Source organism: Thunnus maccoyii, chromosome 1 (assembly GCF_910596095.1).
Source record: "Thunnus maccoyii chromosome 1, fThuMac1.1, whole genome shotgun sequence".
NCBI lineage: Eukaryota > Metazoa > Chordata > Actinopteri > Scombriformes > Scombridae > Thunnus > Thunnus maccoyii.
In genome coordinates, this window is record NC_056533.1 from 33558213 (window position 1) to 33573841 (window position 15629).

The 15629-nt window shown below is 41.5% G+C and overlaps 1 protein-coding gene across 2 annotated transcripts in view; it reads left to right on the forward strand.

Annotated features, from left to right (window-relative positions):
- Positions 1-15629, forward strand: part of lrp4 (low density lipoprotein receptor-related protein 4) — a 116083-nt gene that overhangs the window by 43689 nt on the left and 56765 nt on the right. For both annotated transcript variants that reach the window (XM_042388707.1, XM_042388758.1), the window contains exon 2: positions 8824-8970. In XM_042388707.1, coding sequence (XP_042244641.1) covers positions 8824-8970 — 147 coding nt within the window. The remainder of the gene's footprint in view (positions 1-8823; positions 8971-15629) is intronic.

A 15629-nucleotide genomic window follows, 5' to 3' on the forward strand; every position in this document is an offset into this window, starting at 1 on the left:
AGTCCCATTAGGCACCTTTATTCAGCAACAAGCACTGATAAACCATCTGTACACTACCTGCCAGCCACCAAACAACAGAAAGACAAAGCTAGTGACTAGCAGGTTGAAGAAAATGGACAGAAACAACTCTTATCTTTCTCTGGTTGACAAACTGTTGGACACCCCTGATGCAGATTCTTAAAATTTTAAATGTTTGTTATGCAGCTTTTTAGTGACAGTGAGAAAAATCAGCACCATGTGAGCTGAATTGTAAAGTGAAAAAACTGAATCGTGTATAAGTGTGTATATATATTGGGAGTCTGGAGCTGTTAGCAGTGCGGTCACGCTTTCTTTTTTGATACTCTCACTTTGAAATGCCCCCACACTGTGGCGTCAACCCAATCTGAATGTGACAGACTAGATAGAAGATGGAAGTGACACAATCTGCTGTGTGAGGTGAGGTTACATTAATATCAGACAGCTTTGTTTTTCCTGGAAAACGACACCGATAAGCCCTCAGATTGCTTTCTGCGCATACATCAAAAACATCTTTAGTATTCAGTATGTGTCCAAGTTGATTTATTTATTTTTTTGGCATTTTTATTCGACAGTGATTAGCGAAGAGTCAGACAGGAAATAAGGTCAGAGCGATGGGAATGATGTGCAACAAAGGTCCCTGGCTGGAATCGAACCAGGGATGGAGTTGCTACTGTGTCGATTTTCTCTTTAATATTATTCCACTTATCGTCAGGATGTTTGAGTCATGACTGAGCGAATACAAAAGTTTCACAGGGAATACACCGTTTTAAAATGACTTCTTAAGCCTTGTGGCAATTGAAGCGCTTTGAGAAAAGTGTCCATCTCAATATAACATATGTCAAATTTGGAAATCTAGGTCATAAATGACAAAAATAGATGTTAATTTGCAACTTCTTGACTTGACTGTTCTGTGTTAGAGAAGGAGCCTTTAAGAGAGAGTGCTGCATTAAGGGTTGTGGCTTCATTTTTATTGCTAAGCCAGTGAGTTTTTATTTCTTCCTTTAACCTACAGAGTTTTCTGTTTGCTGTTTTAGAGGAAATTTAAAAAAAAAAAAAAAACTATGGAAAACATTTTCTGACTTCTTTATTGCAGAAATGAAGTGGACAGAGATACAGTATCAGATAAAAGGCCAACAAATATGTCAAAAGTTAAATTCTTAAAATCCAAATTAGTCAGAAGATCTTTATGTGGCCCATTTGGGAAAACACCAAAGAACTAAGTTGATGCTGATTGTCTTTGAGAAACAAAGTATTAAACTCAATGTATCATCTAATTCATCATGGACTTGGCAGGATGTGCTGAAATATAAATCAATAGAATTTAAAATTAAAAGCATCTTCATAAATATCTCTCTTCTTTTCATTTGGGAACCAGCATCTCGCAAGACTCGGTGTGTTTTTTTTGTTCGTTATTTTTCAGTTCATAATGAAAAAACTGAAAAATGTGTTACTGATATACTATTTTTATTTAGCCTAAGTGTGACGCTACCTGTGCATCTGAAAGATAGCAAGAATATTAGTGAATATCTGCCTGTTTTTGCTTTAAAACGTCTCCAAAAGCAGGCGTCACAAAAGCGAGGCTCCTCTTATAATTGGGACAATGTTTCCAATATCCATCACTACTTTTACATTTCCTCAAGAAAGCCAGAAGTTTGGCAGTCTCCTCTGTTAACCGTGAATCATGAATGACAGTTATTACAGGTGAACAGTCGTCGTGTATACGCGATCCGTCAGGCGTAACGTTGTGTCAGCGGTCTCACACGGCGAGAGACGTGACGAAGGATGAACACTGTTGCCTGACAGCGAGGTGGGACGCCAGTTGTGTCCATTCTCATTGTGCAGCACCGCGCGACGCCGTGCGGCGCAGCTGAATGCAGCTGGTTTTGGGACGGTTCGGGCTGAACAGTTGCTGACACGCTGAGACGCAGCTGTCTTCTGTGAAGCGACGCTTTTTACAGCTCAACACCAGCAGCGGAAGGGTGGCAGGAAGACAGAAGATGGACAAAAGGCTTGACTCATTCCCTCCACACTTCCATCTTACCCTTCGTATTGTCAGATGGTTAATTTTTTTTCCCCCTCCCCTCCAATTTCCCCCCAGCTTATCACTTTTTATAGCGGTACACTCACGCTGAAAGAAAGACGCAGCTCCGACCCTCCAGGTAGTCTCCAGGGAGGTCCACGCCTAATTAACTGGCAGCCTTTTGACATCGTTCAAAGCACGTGGCCACCCACTCTCCGGGCTGGGTTACCATTGTGTGTTTTGGCCCCACTGCTCTCTCCTCAACCCTTCGTACTCCTCGTCATTTAACTATTCAACAACAGCAAATTGTGAAATAGCGAAACAGAGGTTAAATGCCACCTGGTTAGATCTAAGACTGGTAGGACGTGGCAGCTTCCGGCTTGGTTTGGTTGGTAAAAACAGGATTTTGGCGGCCGGCTGCTGTAGGTGGGTCAGGTTTAGGCGTGGTGTCAGGGTGGGTTTGCGGGATCGTGTTTACCTTGGGGGAGCATGGGAGGTGGGGGGGGGGGGGGGGGGGGGGGGGACCACCTGTCTTGTTCCACACCAGGCTTGTTTAGACAGTTTGAGGTTGTAGCAGTGGTGGATCTTTGGTGGTCTTTGTTTTCTTTTTCTCTGCTGGAGGTTGCTTCTTACTCACAGCGGCTTCACAGAAGCTTACCTGCTTTTTCTCAGTGGGCATGAACTCTGTCAATCAACCCGGCATGTTTGTGGGTTTAACCTATCACTATCTCCGAACAAGCGACTTGTCATATTTTCACTGTACAACAACAGATGTGGTGATCTGCTGTTCTGCAACAGATTTTCAATCAAGTTGAGTGACAATGTGCATGCAGAAGGAAGACAATCATGTAGATGAAAGCCCTAGCAGCACTTGTAGTATTGAAAACAACTTGATTGTTAAAACCACTAAACTTTTTCATCTCTTAAACAGGATTTCACTAGAACACAGCTGCATCTTTTATCAAAAGTTTAAAAAAACAGTGGAGCAGAAGATTTTAAAATTAGACTCAAACTCTATTTTAACATATTTTTGTCACATTTCTGTGTGAATTTTAGAGAACTGTATTACAGAAAACACTGCTGAGTGAATGTCTCCTTTGTTCTCTCTGTATAACATGTTCAAATTTCAGAATAAGAGGGGCTGGCTGTCAGCTTTTGAATGCATGATGTCACCGACTGAATGCATGATGTCACTGACTCATCCTTGGATGTACAGAAAGGTGACAAAATAAAGGAAAAAACAGTAAAGGTCTGAATGCTTGACCCCTACAGTGAGGGGATCCGGTGGCTCTGTTATGCTGTTTGGGGCATTTTGCTGGCATGGTTTGGGTCCACTTGTCCCCTTAGAGGGAAGGGTCACTGCAAATCAATACAAAGTCGTTCTGAACACCTTTATCCTGTGATGAACCATTTGTATCCTGATGGGAATGGTCTCTTCCAGGATGACAATGCCCTGATTCAAAGGGCACGAGGGGTCACTGAATGGTTTGATGAGTATGAAATGATGTGAATCATATGCTATGGCCGTCGCAGTCACCAGATCTCAACCCAGTTGAACACCTATGGGAGATTTTGCACTGATGTTAGACATCACTCTCCACCACCATCATCAAAACACCAAATGAGGTGTAGATAGTGTAGTCTTGTAGAATCAATGCCAAGGTGCACTGAAGCTGTTCTGGCGGCACGTGGTGGCTCAACACCTTACTAAGACACTTTATGTTGGTTTTTCCTTTAATTTGTCACCTGTCTGTATATTAAAAGTAATAGTTCACCCACGTTGTCAAACTGACCCACTGACAAAAAACGTGGTTGAAAATTGTCCAAATGTAGATTTAGACCCAACTTTTAATCTCAATCTGTTCAGCTTTTTGCTTCTGAACTGTCTCTGCGGCTATTTCACAACACAGACCATACAATTATTTTTGCTTGAAGGCTTTTACTTTTCAAATCAGCTTACAGGAAGTACGATAACATCAGAAAAGTTCAGAAAAGTTTGTCCCCGTAGCAGCATTTTGTCCCCGTGATGCTTCTCTTCAGTTTTTTTTTTTTTTTTAATTTCCCCCCCAAGTCAGCATTTCAGTCGGCTTAAAACAAAGTTAGATTTAGATTTATTCGGGTAAAAACTCAACCGTTCTCATGAGGTTACCGTACCTGCTCCACTCGAACATCCTCTAATCGACTGAATGATGTATTGTTGCTAAACTTGCACTTACGGCTCAAAGTGATCTACTGTCTCTTCAAAACAACCCAGCATGTGATCTGCTATCTGTGCGATGCATCAGAGGCCTGTCATGCTGGCGCTCTTGAAAGCGCCGGGCTGCCATGCTTGGCTGCCGCTGCTGCTGATGTGTGTGTGTGTGTGTGTGTGTGTGTGTGTGTGTGTGTGTGTGTGTGTGTGTGTGTGTAGCCTTACATAACAATCTAGAGAGTGGCTCTCTTTACTTCCTCAAGAGGTTCACACTCGATATAAAGGAGTCACCAGTCTGTCTGCTGGCTCTGATACACATTCATACTTGTTTCTTCAACTGATAATGGGTGTGTTGTTCTTTTACTCGTCTCATCAGTTAACATCAGGATCTTTTTTTTTTGCCTCCTCGATCCAAGTTGTGATTGTTTTCGGTGGCAGAGTTACAAAACTATGAACTAATGTTTGCTTTGTCTATTGGCACTTACATGCAGTTTTAGGACAGAAACTGCAGTATTTCTCTCCCAGAACATACTATAAACAATCAGCAGGTCTTTGCTCATCCTCGTGATTCATCTACACGACAGGTTGCAGTCCGCATCAGTGCAGTGTCTGTTAGTGGTGCGATTAAGAGTTTTTGGGACACAATTACAGCAACGGTTGCATTAAGGTGGATTTATGGTTCGATACATGTAAACATCAACTTGATTGCTGTTTGGAGGCGGGTGTGAAATGTAAACGGAAACAAAGATAAACATGCTACAAGTATAAAAGCGTAAAAGAAACAAGCGATGCAAATTTCTCCGAATCACCCCCATGCACGTTCGCCTACGTGTGTCCCAGAGAACCATAGTTTCACCTTTGCAGAGGCACAGGTGCTTCCTTCTTCCTTGTTTTCTTCTTGCAGTCATTTGAATGCAGAAGTATGTCCGTTCAGCTACTTGACCCTGAAATATTGACACAATGTTCATGTCACTCTGTGTTAAAACGCTCAGACGTTTTAGTTTAGTACACAGTGTTTCATATCTCACATAATGTAGTGAATAAACAGGTTTGATTCCCGTGTGGGGAACAATATTTTGTTATATTAAGTACACAAATATTTTGATATATGGAGAGGATTTTCTTGCAATGTACCACGTATTGCAGAACTACCTGCGTAGTAATGTTGAATCATCCTGTGATTCCCTGCTAGCGGTGAGCAATTTGCATAAAATCGTCCATCACGTCAATGTGATTTTCATATCGCCGTAGCAAAGTAGATAATGAAATTACCTGGAAGTAAGCAAAAGCTGAGAAAGTGAGCAACCATTTGATAAAAAAAATAACAGTTCTGATCATTGATTTGCCACATTTCATTGGTTTAATACAACCAGATATATTAAAGGGGTCGATGCCTCTCAGGACATCAAAATTTCTACCTGTTGGCAACATCTTGCGGTATGGTCCAGATATCAGATATATGTGTTGTACACACATGCATGTGTGTGTGTGTGTGTGTGTGTGTGTGTGTGTGTGTGTGTGTGTGTGTGATGGTTTCCCGCTGAAGTTTCTTTGGCACTGGTTAGAGCTGGTGGATTCTGCTTTTTAAAGCATGTTTGACAAATGTACGGCCTGTGATGTGGCTTCATGTGACACAACCTCTGCTTCTAACTCACAGACTCTAATTTACCCCAGTGCAAACCCACACACCCACACACACACACACACACACACACACACACATACATATATATATCTAAATAAAACACAGACAAGCATAAAGTTACAAATCCAGCACAGCTTGCAGCGCTGCAGTTATTGTCAGTGTACTGATGTATCAGGATCCCGTCTGTTTGGGATTTTCAGGCCTTGGTTGTCAGTCACGGAGGGTAAAAGTCACACTCTCGGACCGCAGAATGACAGATTGTGCAAAAAAAAACCAAAAAAACGATCGAGACAATGTGAAAGACGGGAAGACTCGGATGACGCCATCCCCGTTTCCCTCTGAGAAGAAGGAGAGTTCTGGAAACGAGGGGAGGGGAGAGGGGGGGAAAAAGTAGGGAAGAAGAGAAAAGAAGGGAGGCAGCTGAAGGGGAAGTGTGAAGAGGGGATGGTGGAAAAGAGAAGAATGAGGAGAAAGAGAGAGAGAGAGAGAGAGAGAGAGAGAGGGAAATAAAAAAGAAAGAGGCCATTAATTTAGTACTGTGGGAGGGATCTGAAGGTTACTGAGCTCACTCTGCCAGGCCCTCCTGGGTTGACTGATGCCTTTGTGAGGAGGCCAGGAACCACACACACACACACACACACACACACACACACACACACACACATCCATGCACACATACGCGTTCCAAGAAACTCTGGGTTTGTTGCGGCAGGCTAGTTTCAGCAAAATAGACACACACACACACACACACACACACAGATGGTCATTAATGGGCTTCAAAGTGAGAGCAAAATGGGAAACCTTTATTTATTTCCTTCCCTGGACGTGATTCGCTGTGATGCGTCTGAAGATGTGGCGATTCTGTGTTTTTTTTTTGTTTTTTTTCCTCAGCCGTGGTGGGACCTTGTGTTTGTTTGTCTACGTATTTTGGGATACCGTGTTTGTTCGTGCACAGATGTGAACAGGCTGATTCAGAAGAGTCAGTTAGCGATATATGAGAGATCACACGGATACCTCTGTCACACGCAGCTCTCGTCGGCTGACGTTCAGTGTACATTTTTGAGACTTTGCTCTAATTTTTTTTTTTTTTTACTCAGAAATAAAGAAATAAAAGTGACTGTTTGGCTAACTGTTCACATCACATGGGCGTGTAATGTCTGACAAGGAGCCACAAATCCCTTTTTAACGTTCCCCAAGCTAAAAAATGTTGGAAACCGCCGTTCTAATGAGTCAAGAATAAAAGTATTAAAAGTTTTCACTGCAAGCAAAAAACTTTTAACAGAAAAAAAAACATGTTATTTTGTCATCAGCATATTTTAAATCACACCTGATTAGTTTTCTGTCGGACAGGTAAATCGTCTTAATTATTAATTCTTCAGCCCATGAACCTCATGAATCACTTCATTAATCATTGGACTGATAGGTGTCAGTACAGTCCAGCAACAGTCTCATATCATCTGTGTTTTTTTTTTTTTTAAGGGGGGGCGGCGAGGGAGACCCTTCAGGGTAAAATCCACTGAATAAATCAGTCGCTGCTTTAAAGAGACGCTCCGTCCTACTTATCACAAAGGGATCTGAGCTGGAAACATCACAGTACATGTTCATACACGCAAACATACACAGATTTATAAAACCTCCTCACTCTGAGGACTGAAAGTACCCGAGGCGCTACAGCTTCACGTTCAAACCGTCTCTTCTGTTATACACACACACACACAACACAGAAGAGCCTCGTTTAATGAAAGCCATTCATATTAAGATCCAATGTGTTTCTTTTTTTTTTTTGCTCTCATTGTATGGCACAAACTGTCCAGCTGAAAGCATATTAATCACTTTCACACACACTGCAGTATGGCTACAGGCCAGATAGTTTGTGAAGTCTCATTTCTGCTCGGTGACATAGTGCATGACTGTATGGTTTACAGTACACAGCTTGTCGGAGTTGTGACAGAGAAGCTGCAGAAGAAAAATCCTGTTAATATTTAGCAAAAAAGCATTTCTACTTTTTTTTTTTTTCCTTCCAGTAAGAATGCTTAATTGTAACTAAAACATAAAAGATTTTCAACACTCGGCTGTGGTTTTCTAAATCTCTCTCAGGGATAGTTCAAGTCCAGATGAAACAGCATTTCAAGAGCATCTGACTTCCGTACTGTGACGTATTTGCAAGTGAAACGAGAGGGGAGGAATTTGATCTGAACGTTGAGAAGTGGGTGTGTCGGAATGAATCTTAGCTCTGTGCTGCTGAAAGTTGAGGATTGATTGATCGGTGGATGTCGTGATATTATGATATGATATTAAATAGGTGCACAATATGACGAGATGTGATCTAAAAGGGTTAAAAAGGCATTTTTCATCTCATCTCGACTTTAATAGTTAAGAACACATCCTCATCCTCAGATGGCATCAAGTGTTTTTGGTAGCCTACTACTAATCTGTCGACAATGGCTTTTATTTTGTAATACTTGTATGTGTGTATTTTTGGCAGCTTCGACCAATGAATTTCCTACTTTGCATAATTTTATTTGCATAGTTCTTCGTGGCGAACCCCCTCTTTAAAACAAATATTGAAACACTGTGAATTTGCAGCGAGTGTACGGACTATCTGGCTGAGAAAAATTCAATCCTGGATTCCTGGGTTTGGCCTGAGTACAGACAGAACCGCAGTCCTGTCATACATGTGTGTCACAGTGAATGCCTTCCCCTCTCAGACTCCCCACTCTGCTCAACATCCAGCTCAGACTTTTTTGAGTTCTGCTGAATGCTGTGTTGTCTGAATCAGCAGCAGGTTTTTTTTTGTTTTTTTTTTAACTGAAATGTGTCCATCTGTTCATATAATACTTTAACCTTAAGTCAGTGATGAGTGAATTGGGAAAATTAGCTTGTTAGTTACAGTATAACTGACTGAATCGCTGATTAGCTCTAACCCTCTCTTCCTCTCTGTGTGTGCAGGAGTTCAGGGCAGCGCTGAGTGTTCATGCGGCAGGAACCACTTCACGTGTGCGGTCAGTGCGTTCGGGGAGTGTACCTGCATCCCGGCCCAGTGGCAGTGCGACGGAGACAACGACTGCGGGGACCACAGCGACGAGGACGGATGCAGTGAGTTTGCACTTTCTTTCTATCTCGCTCTGACTTCTCCTAAGGCTTCTTATCTCTAAATACGTCCGGTTTGAAGCGTCCATGCGAGAAGCAGCCAGTAGAAGCTGCTATATGTCGAATCGAGAGTTTGAGTTTGGTTTTAGAAAGTAAAAACTCAACGTTGAATCCGTCCTACCGAGCGACCGGAGCGGCAGACATGGACGTGGCCTATTTATTGAGTTTGATGCTCGATCCACGTGTCTCGGTTTTTGTGATCCAGTTGAAAATCATGCTTGCCCAGTTGGTGAGTGATCAAGTTTGACAGTGACTTTTCCATTTCAGAGAGATGATAAAACATACCTTTTCCTCTAATGTCAAAACATTTTTTCCCCCCGATTGTTTAGAGAGACAGATTTATAACCAGATTTTAATTACTAGAAGTCACTTTTTCCTACACTATACCTTACTGTCAGGACTATAATAAACATGTTTTTCTACGTTTTCATTGAATTAAAGTAGCCAAACTTCTCAAATGTTAAATGATGTATGAACGCAAGCATCTGTTTTGTCTTAATAAAATAATCCTAGAATCTTTAAACCACGGTCTGATCACAGAATAAGTAAAAAAGATCACAAATCTGACCCGACATTCAATGTTAACCTTTAGTAGCACATAGAAAGTATCAGCAAGTAAACAGTTTTTGACACTTGCTATGTGCTACACACTCATTTTGATCAGTTGGATACCCACCCTTAGATGTTTGTTATTGTTGTTTTTAACATTTTGATATGGATATTTATTCTAGGTTAATTAGTTTGAATTTAACTTCATTTTTTAAGATTTTCTATCTTTGCATTTAATGCTTTTTAGACCCATAAATGAATAAAAGAAAGAAAATCTAATTTGATAGTATCAAAAACTGCTACTACTGTAGTTCTTCAGAGTAAATCAGCAATCCACCTCTTTATATTATCACGGTGCCCTTGAGCAAGACATTAATCCCTCACCACTGTTTGTACTAGACAGTTCCCTGGTGTAAATTTGTATAACTGCATGACTTCTGCTAGAAAGGCACAAGTGTGCTCAGGCAGACGTTTCCTGCATAAGTAAAGACTTATAATACAAAGAAAAAATATATAATTAGGCCCATATGGATCCCATCATCACCCAGTCAAACAGTGAATGGGTCACTGGTCCAGGCAGGGTAGTATTTCTGATGCAGAAGCAGACCGAGGCGCTCTGCATGCTGTATGCCCCGCGCAGAAAAATGCTTGAGTGACTTTTGGCACCATATAGCGTTTGGCTGGAGGGAAGTCTTGGCAGCGGAGCCAGACAGGAGTATTTTCCTGCAGAGCATGTCAGTTTGTCAAGTGGAGGAGATCTTCACCGCCGCGCCTCTTTTACACTTTTATGTATCGATGTGAAATGTCAAATGTGAGGGGCTTGTTTTTTTTTTTTTTTTTCTCCTGCTCACTCATGGAGCAGAAGAAGCAGATGCTGCCCTTTTGTTTGACACCTGGTAAGCCTCTTTGAGAGGTGTGTGTGTGTGTGTGTGTATGTGTGTGTATGTGTGTGTTGATATTCTTTCTCCATCAGTCTTTCTCTGTCACATTAAGCTAATTAGGGGTTGGGAGAGGGGATGCTAAGTGTTATTGATCTGCGGCCGGTTGAACGTTCAGTGGGTCTGATTGTCACGCATTGATCTGCGTTACTTATTTAAGGAGACACATGGAAGCAGCTGAGAGATATCAGAGCATCTGGCTAGACCTTTCTAATCCATTACTACCGTCTGATCAATCCTCTGCTCGCGCTACAGTCGCACTACAGTCGTCCTCTTCCACTCACTCCGGTCAATCTTTTAATTGCAGAGCTCATATCGCAAACATTCATTTGTTATAGTAGCCAGATATCGAATAATACATCTAGAGCCGTTCAGTGTTTAGTCCCAATGCAATGTAGATTCAAATATTCCTGCTCACACACCGAGAATGTCCAGATCAACTTCATTCATGTATTTATTAGGGGTGTGTATCTCTCCCTCTACAACAAGGTGATCAGTATCTAGAGACACAATCCATGATCTAATTCAAAAATGATACAGATACATTTGTAACAATATGATACACTGCTGATTCGATAAGATTCAGCTGCAATTAGAATTTTTTTAATTGTAAATGTGACTTAAACAATAAATTATGTCTTCGTTACTTATTTTAAATACTAAATAATCCAGAACAGTCTTGTCTTCTGCCACACAAACAGTATTAAACATTGCCTGCGAGACTCTAGATGACTTTTTACTTCTTTTTCACTATAATGCTGTTATAAATGTGTATTGTTTACCTGATCGTTGGCTATATGGATTCCATGTAAATAAAACAGCTTGTGGCTTCAGTAACAGTTTTTTTTACCTTCAACTCTAGGGAGCTAGGGGTCAGTAGGAAGAAGCGTTAGCTGCCAACACTAGCATTACTCATCTTGTGTTGAAGCTTCCTTCTGGTAACTTTCCCATCAGCACGCACATCATTTTCATAAATTAGTAGCAAGATGTGTGGTTCCCCCGGGGATATTTTATGCTACCGCTGCGTGTTTTTGAAGCCTGCAAATGGAAACGACAGGCAGCGGTGATCATGGTGGTACCGACATTTCTTTCAGTGTGTGGGAATGTGGCGGATGGTTTGAAGCAGGTATGTGAACGGGAAATGTAGCGAGCCAGCAGGAGACAAACACACACTTTACACCCCTAGTATTTAGTCATGGGAAAATTGCATATCTTTGATCAAAAATGTGCTAAGTGGATACTTCCCGTGTTTGTGCTGTAAGTCATGAATCTGGTTTACTGCCCTGGCTTGCTCTAGTACTGTAGTAATACTGAAACAGTTAATCCTGTAACAAATTATTCAACTGACAAGCAATTAATTAGATTAATAATTTAGCTCATATATCAAGCAAAAACGCCCAAAAATTCTCTTGTACCAGCTTCTCAAATGTGAGGATTTGCTGCTTTTCTTTTATATTATTGTAATTTGAATATCTTTGAACTGTTGATGGGACCAAAAAAAAAAGTTAAAATCCTCTCTGTGACTCCAAAAATCCGACCACTCTCTGTACATTCATAAGAGAAAGGCTCTAAGTATCTAACAGTGTCCTCCAGCTGTCACATTTCACTAAATCCCAACTAACCGGTCTGAAAAACCATGTTATTGTCGTGTGTTTGCTTTTTTGAAAATTCTGTTTGCTTTCACAATTCCGTGTGTTATAAACTGAAAGCCCTTTTTAAAACAGATCACATAGTCAGAAGTGTGTGCCTTTTTCATGTGTATGTACGTACGTGTGTGTGTGTCTCGGCCCACGTGACTCAGCTTCTATTACGCTGATTGAATTAAGGCGAGTCGGATCGTAAAACCCGAGGAGTGAAATTTTATAGTTTTTAACAGCGTTTTCTAAACACAGCGAAGAATTGAATTTATGGGGCTGCAAAGGATGGGGAGAGAGAGAAAGAGAGAGAGAGAGAGAGAGAGAGAGAGAGAGCGGTTTCCACAATTCAGCAGGAACTGCGGACGTGCGACCGTGAGAGCGTAGCATCACAATGAACCCACACACGCAGATAAACACAGAGGAATACTTCTTTTTCGGCAGAACTGTGGCGTTGTAGTTTGTGGCATCCAGACTTTGTTTGAACTTAACACAGATTAGGTATTTATCATTTATACCAATTTAACTATTTAGAGAGAAAGCGCAATTGTCCTGCTCCACACAAGAGGAATGTGTGTGTGTTTGTGTGTGTGTGTGTGTGTGTATTTCTGTGATTTAGGAGAATAGGAACGGAGACAAAGTGGTAGACTTTCTATGAAGCTGTCTGTGTAAACTTCTGATCTAATTACGATGTGGGAATCATGTGGAAATTGTCTTGTTCAGATGTGACTGTTTTGTGTGTGTGTGTGTTTTGTGCTTTCGTTCCCTCAGATAAAATTTCATAGCTGCTCAGAGACCAAAGAGGGAGTGGAGAAGAGTTGACGGGGGGAACTGAGAAGAGCATGCGTGAATTCCCTTTGTACATGCGTTTGTGTGTGTATGTGTGTGCGTTTGTGTTCGAGTCAAGTATGTGGAGTTGTGAACGTCGGTGTAGGAACTCTATCTTACTATAAAGGAGTTGCTGGAGGGTCAAGGTGAGGAGGAAATGGACTTTACAGCCCGCCGGTTCTCCTCTTCACCTCACATGTAACATCTGTCTGTTTATAGTGGACCACACGGGGTGGAAGGGGGGAGAGGTCTTTGCTGGGTGATCATAAATCTGCCCATTAAAACAAAAAAAAAACAAAAAAACATCTTAAGTTAAAGGATTGTACCCACTTGTTTGCCAGTTTAGCCCCTTAAAGGTATACTATGTGGGATTTGTCGGTTGTTGTTTGTAAACACACAGCATTCAAAGTTGGCCCCTCCTTCCTGGCTCAATGAGTGAGCAGGCGAGAGAGAGCAGCCGTGGTTGTGTGAGCTAGAGAATGCATGACGAGAGCGAGAACAAAGCCGTGAATCAGGTAAATAAAACATTATTTTCTGATTGTTTCATGGTGGTTGCGTTCTAAAGCACAAATAAACATGCCCACACCTCCGCACAACCCTGCCGCATTGCTAGATTTTGTGTAAATGCAGAGCTTCATCCTGTCCACTGTGGCCTCTCTGCTCTGTGAGGGGTAGAGGCAGAGACAGCGATGTAACCTGGTCGCTAGGTTTTGATAGAGTCCCCACCTCATACTCTGCGTACTGTTATTGGCTGGGGGCTACACACCCACTGCCCAAAGGTTGACACCCAGAACTGTCCCGAACACAGCGAAACGAAACAATGAGATGGTAATAAATTAAAGGCAGATGGTGGGGTCCTTGCAGATAAATACACCTCCACACACTTCTAGTGGGTCATAAGTGATGAGTGAGAGGGATTATTTATTTATGCCTTTAACTACGAATCCTATTTTCTCTACATTTATGCTAACCGTTTTCAAATGATTGCTGTATAGTTTCTGATTTCTGGATGATTGATTTCTATTCATTTCAGTACAGTATGAAAATTAATTAGTCAACTCTTGTGTAATCCTCCACAGTGAATATCAAATCACAGTGACTTCATTGTTTTGGCATTGTTTGGAATAAACACAAACTGCATAAACATGGCCGAGCGGACAAAGAAGTGAGTTCAACCTAACCTTGAAACCTGTAACTTTGCACTTTGCAGGCAGAAACCTTGAAATGTCCAGCTTGTGAGTATGTACAGTATCAGTCAAAAGTTTTCCCATTCACTTGAATGAGAGAGCGTGTCCAAACCTTTTGTCTGGTACTGTTTAAGCAAGCTTGCAGCACAGAATTTCCAGGTACAAATATGAATATAGAAGCTTACAAAACTAATTTTATAGGTACAAAACCCTGTTTTTCAAGCACACCTTTTTGAATAACATAGTATTCCACATATTGGTGGGAGCTTGTTGCTTTCAGTACCGATGAGACATCAAATATGATCCAGAAAATCCAGTGTGAGTAACAGTTGGGATGGACTGGCCTTATTTTTTTAATTGAATGAGGAGGCTACATTTTTCATGGAAGGCTAATCTTAGTCTGAATGTGGCCGAAGGCTGAGCCAAGACACACTGAATGAAACTCATTTTGGCTCCATGTATACACAATCTTATTGTGTTGGTCACTATCCAGAGTTCATAACAATATTTAATGGTTGAAAGATGAACCGGTAAATCAAGAGCTTTGTCTTCAGGCTCAATTCCTCTTCACCATGACAGTCTGGTACAAACACCCACATCACTACAGACGCTACAGCTATCTCCCTGCCAATCATATTGATAGTGAGCTTAACTGGCACAAACATGTGCCAAGTGTCTGTACAAGAATCCATCAGCGCCTCCATTTCCTTCAGAGACTCAGAGCTTTTGGTGTCTGCAGGAATAGTATGTTAATTTTTTTTATAGAGCTACTATAGAGTCCGTCTTACGTTATGGTATTACCAGCTGGTTTGAAAACCTAATGGTCAAGTTTAAAGCACAAATATTTAGTCTGGTTATAATGGCAGGGGGAAATTATGGGAACGCCCATACCCCTAACTCCCCAAGACATCTTTGAGCGGTCCACTATTCGGCAGGCCAACAGGATTTTATCTGACCGTTCCCATTAGTTGAACTCTGAGAATGTACTCATGAACTCTGGAAGGAGGTACAGGGTCCCTTTGTGTAAGCGCAACCGTTATAAACATTCATTTGTCCCTCTGTCAGTTAAACTTATTAATGGGCGACTCCTGGAGGACAGACAGAACAGCAGGGAGACCCTATGATAACTGAAGTTTCCACCGCTTGCTCGTGTACTTGTAAGCATGCAAAGTGAGATGAGTTGTTGCTTAATTCATGCACTAAAATGTGAATGTTTTGAGATCTTCGAATCTTTTGTAAGTTTTAACAGTGTGAACGGCTTTGTGACTAATTTGCTGGGTCGTTTTATCTCAGGCCAATGTTTGCACATGTGTCCCTATTAAATGCCTTTTTATTGTAATGTCTGGTTTTGATGCAGCGGTTCTCTTAATGCGAGACAGTTTTCTCCTATGGGAGATAATAAAGTAACCTTAACCTTCTGTTTTCACGCCTCACTAGCGGAAGAGCAGGAAGAGTACGTTACAGGGTCG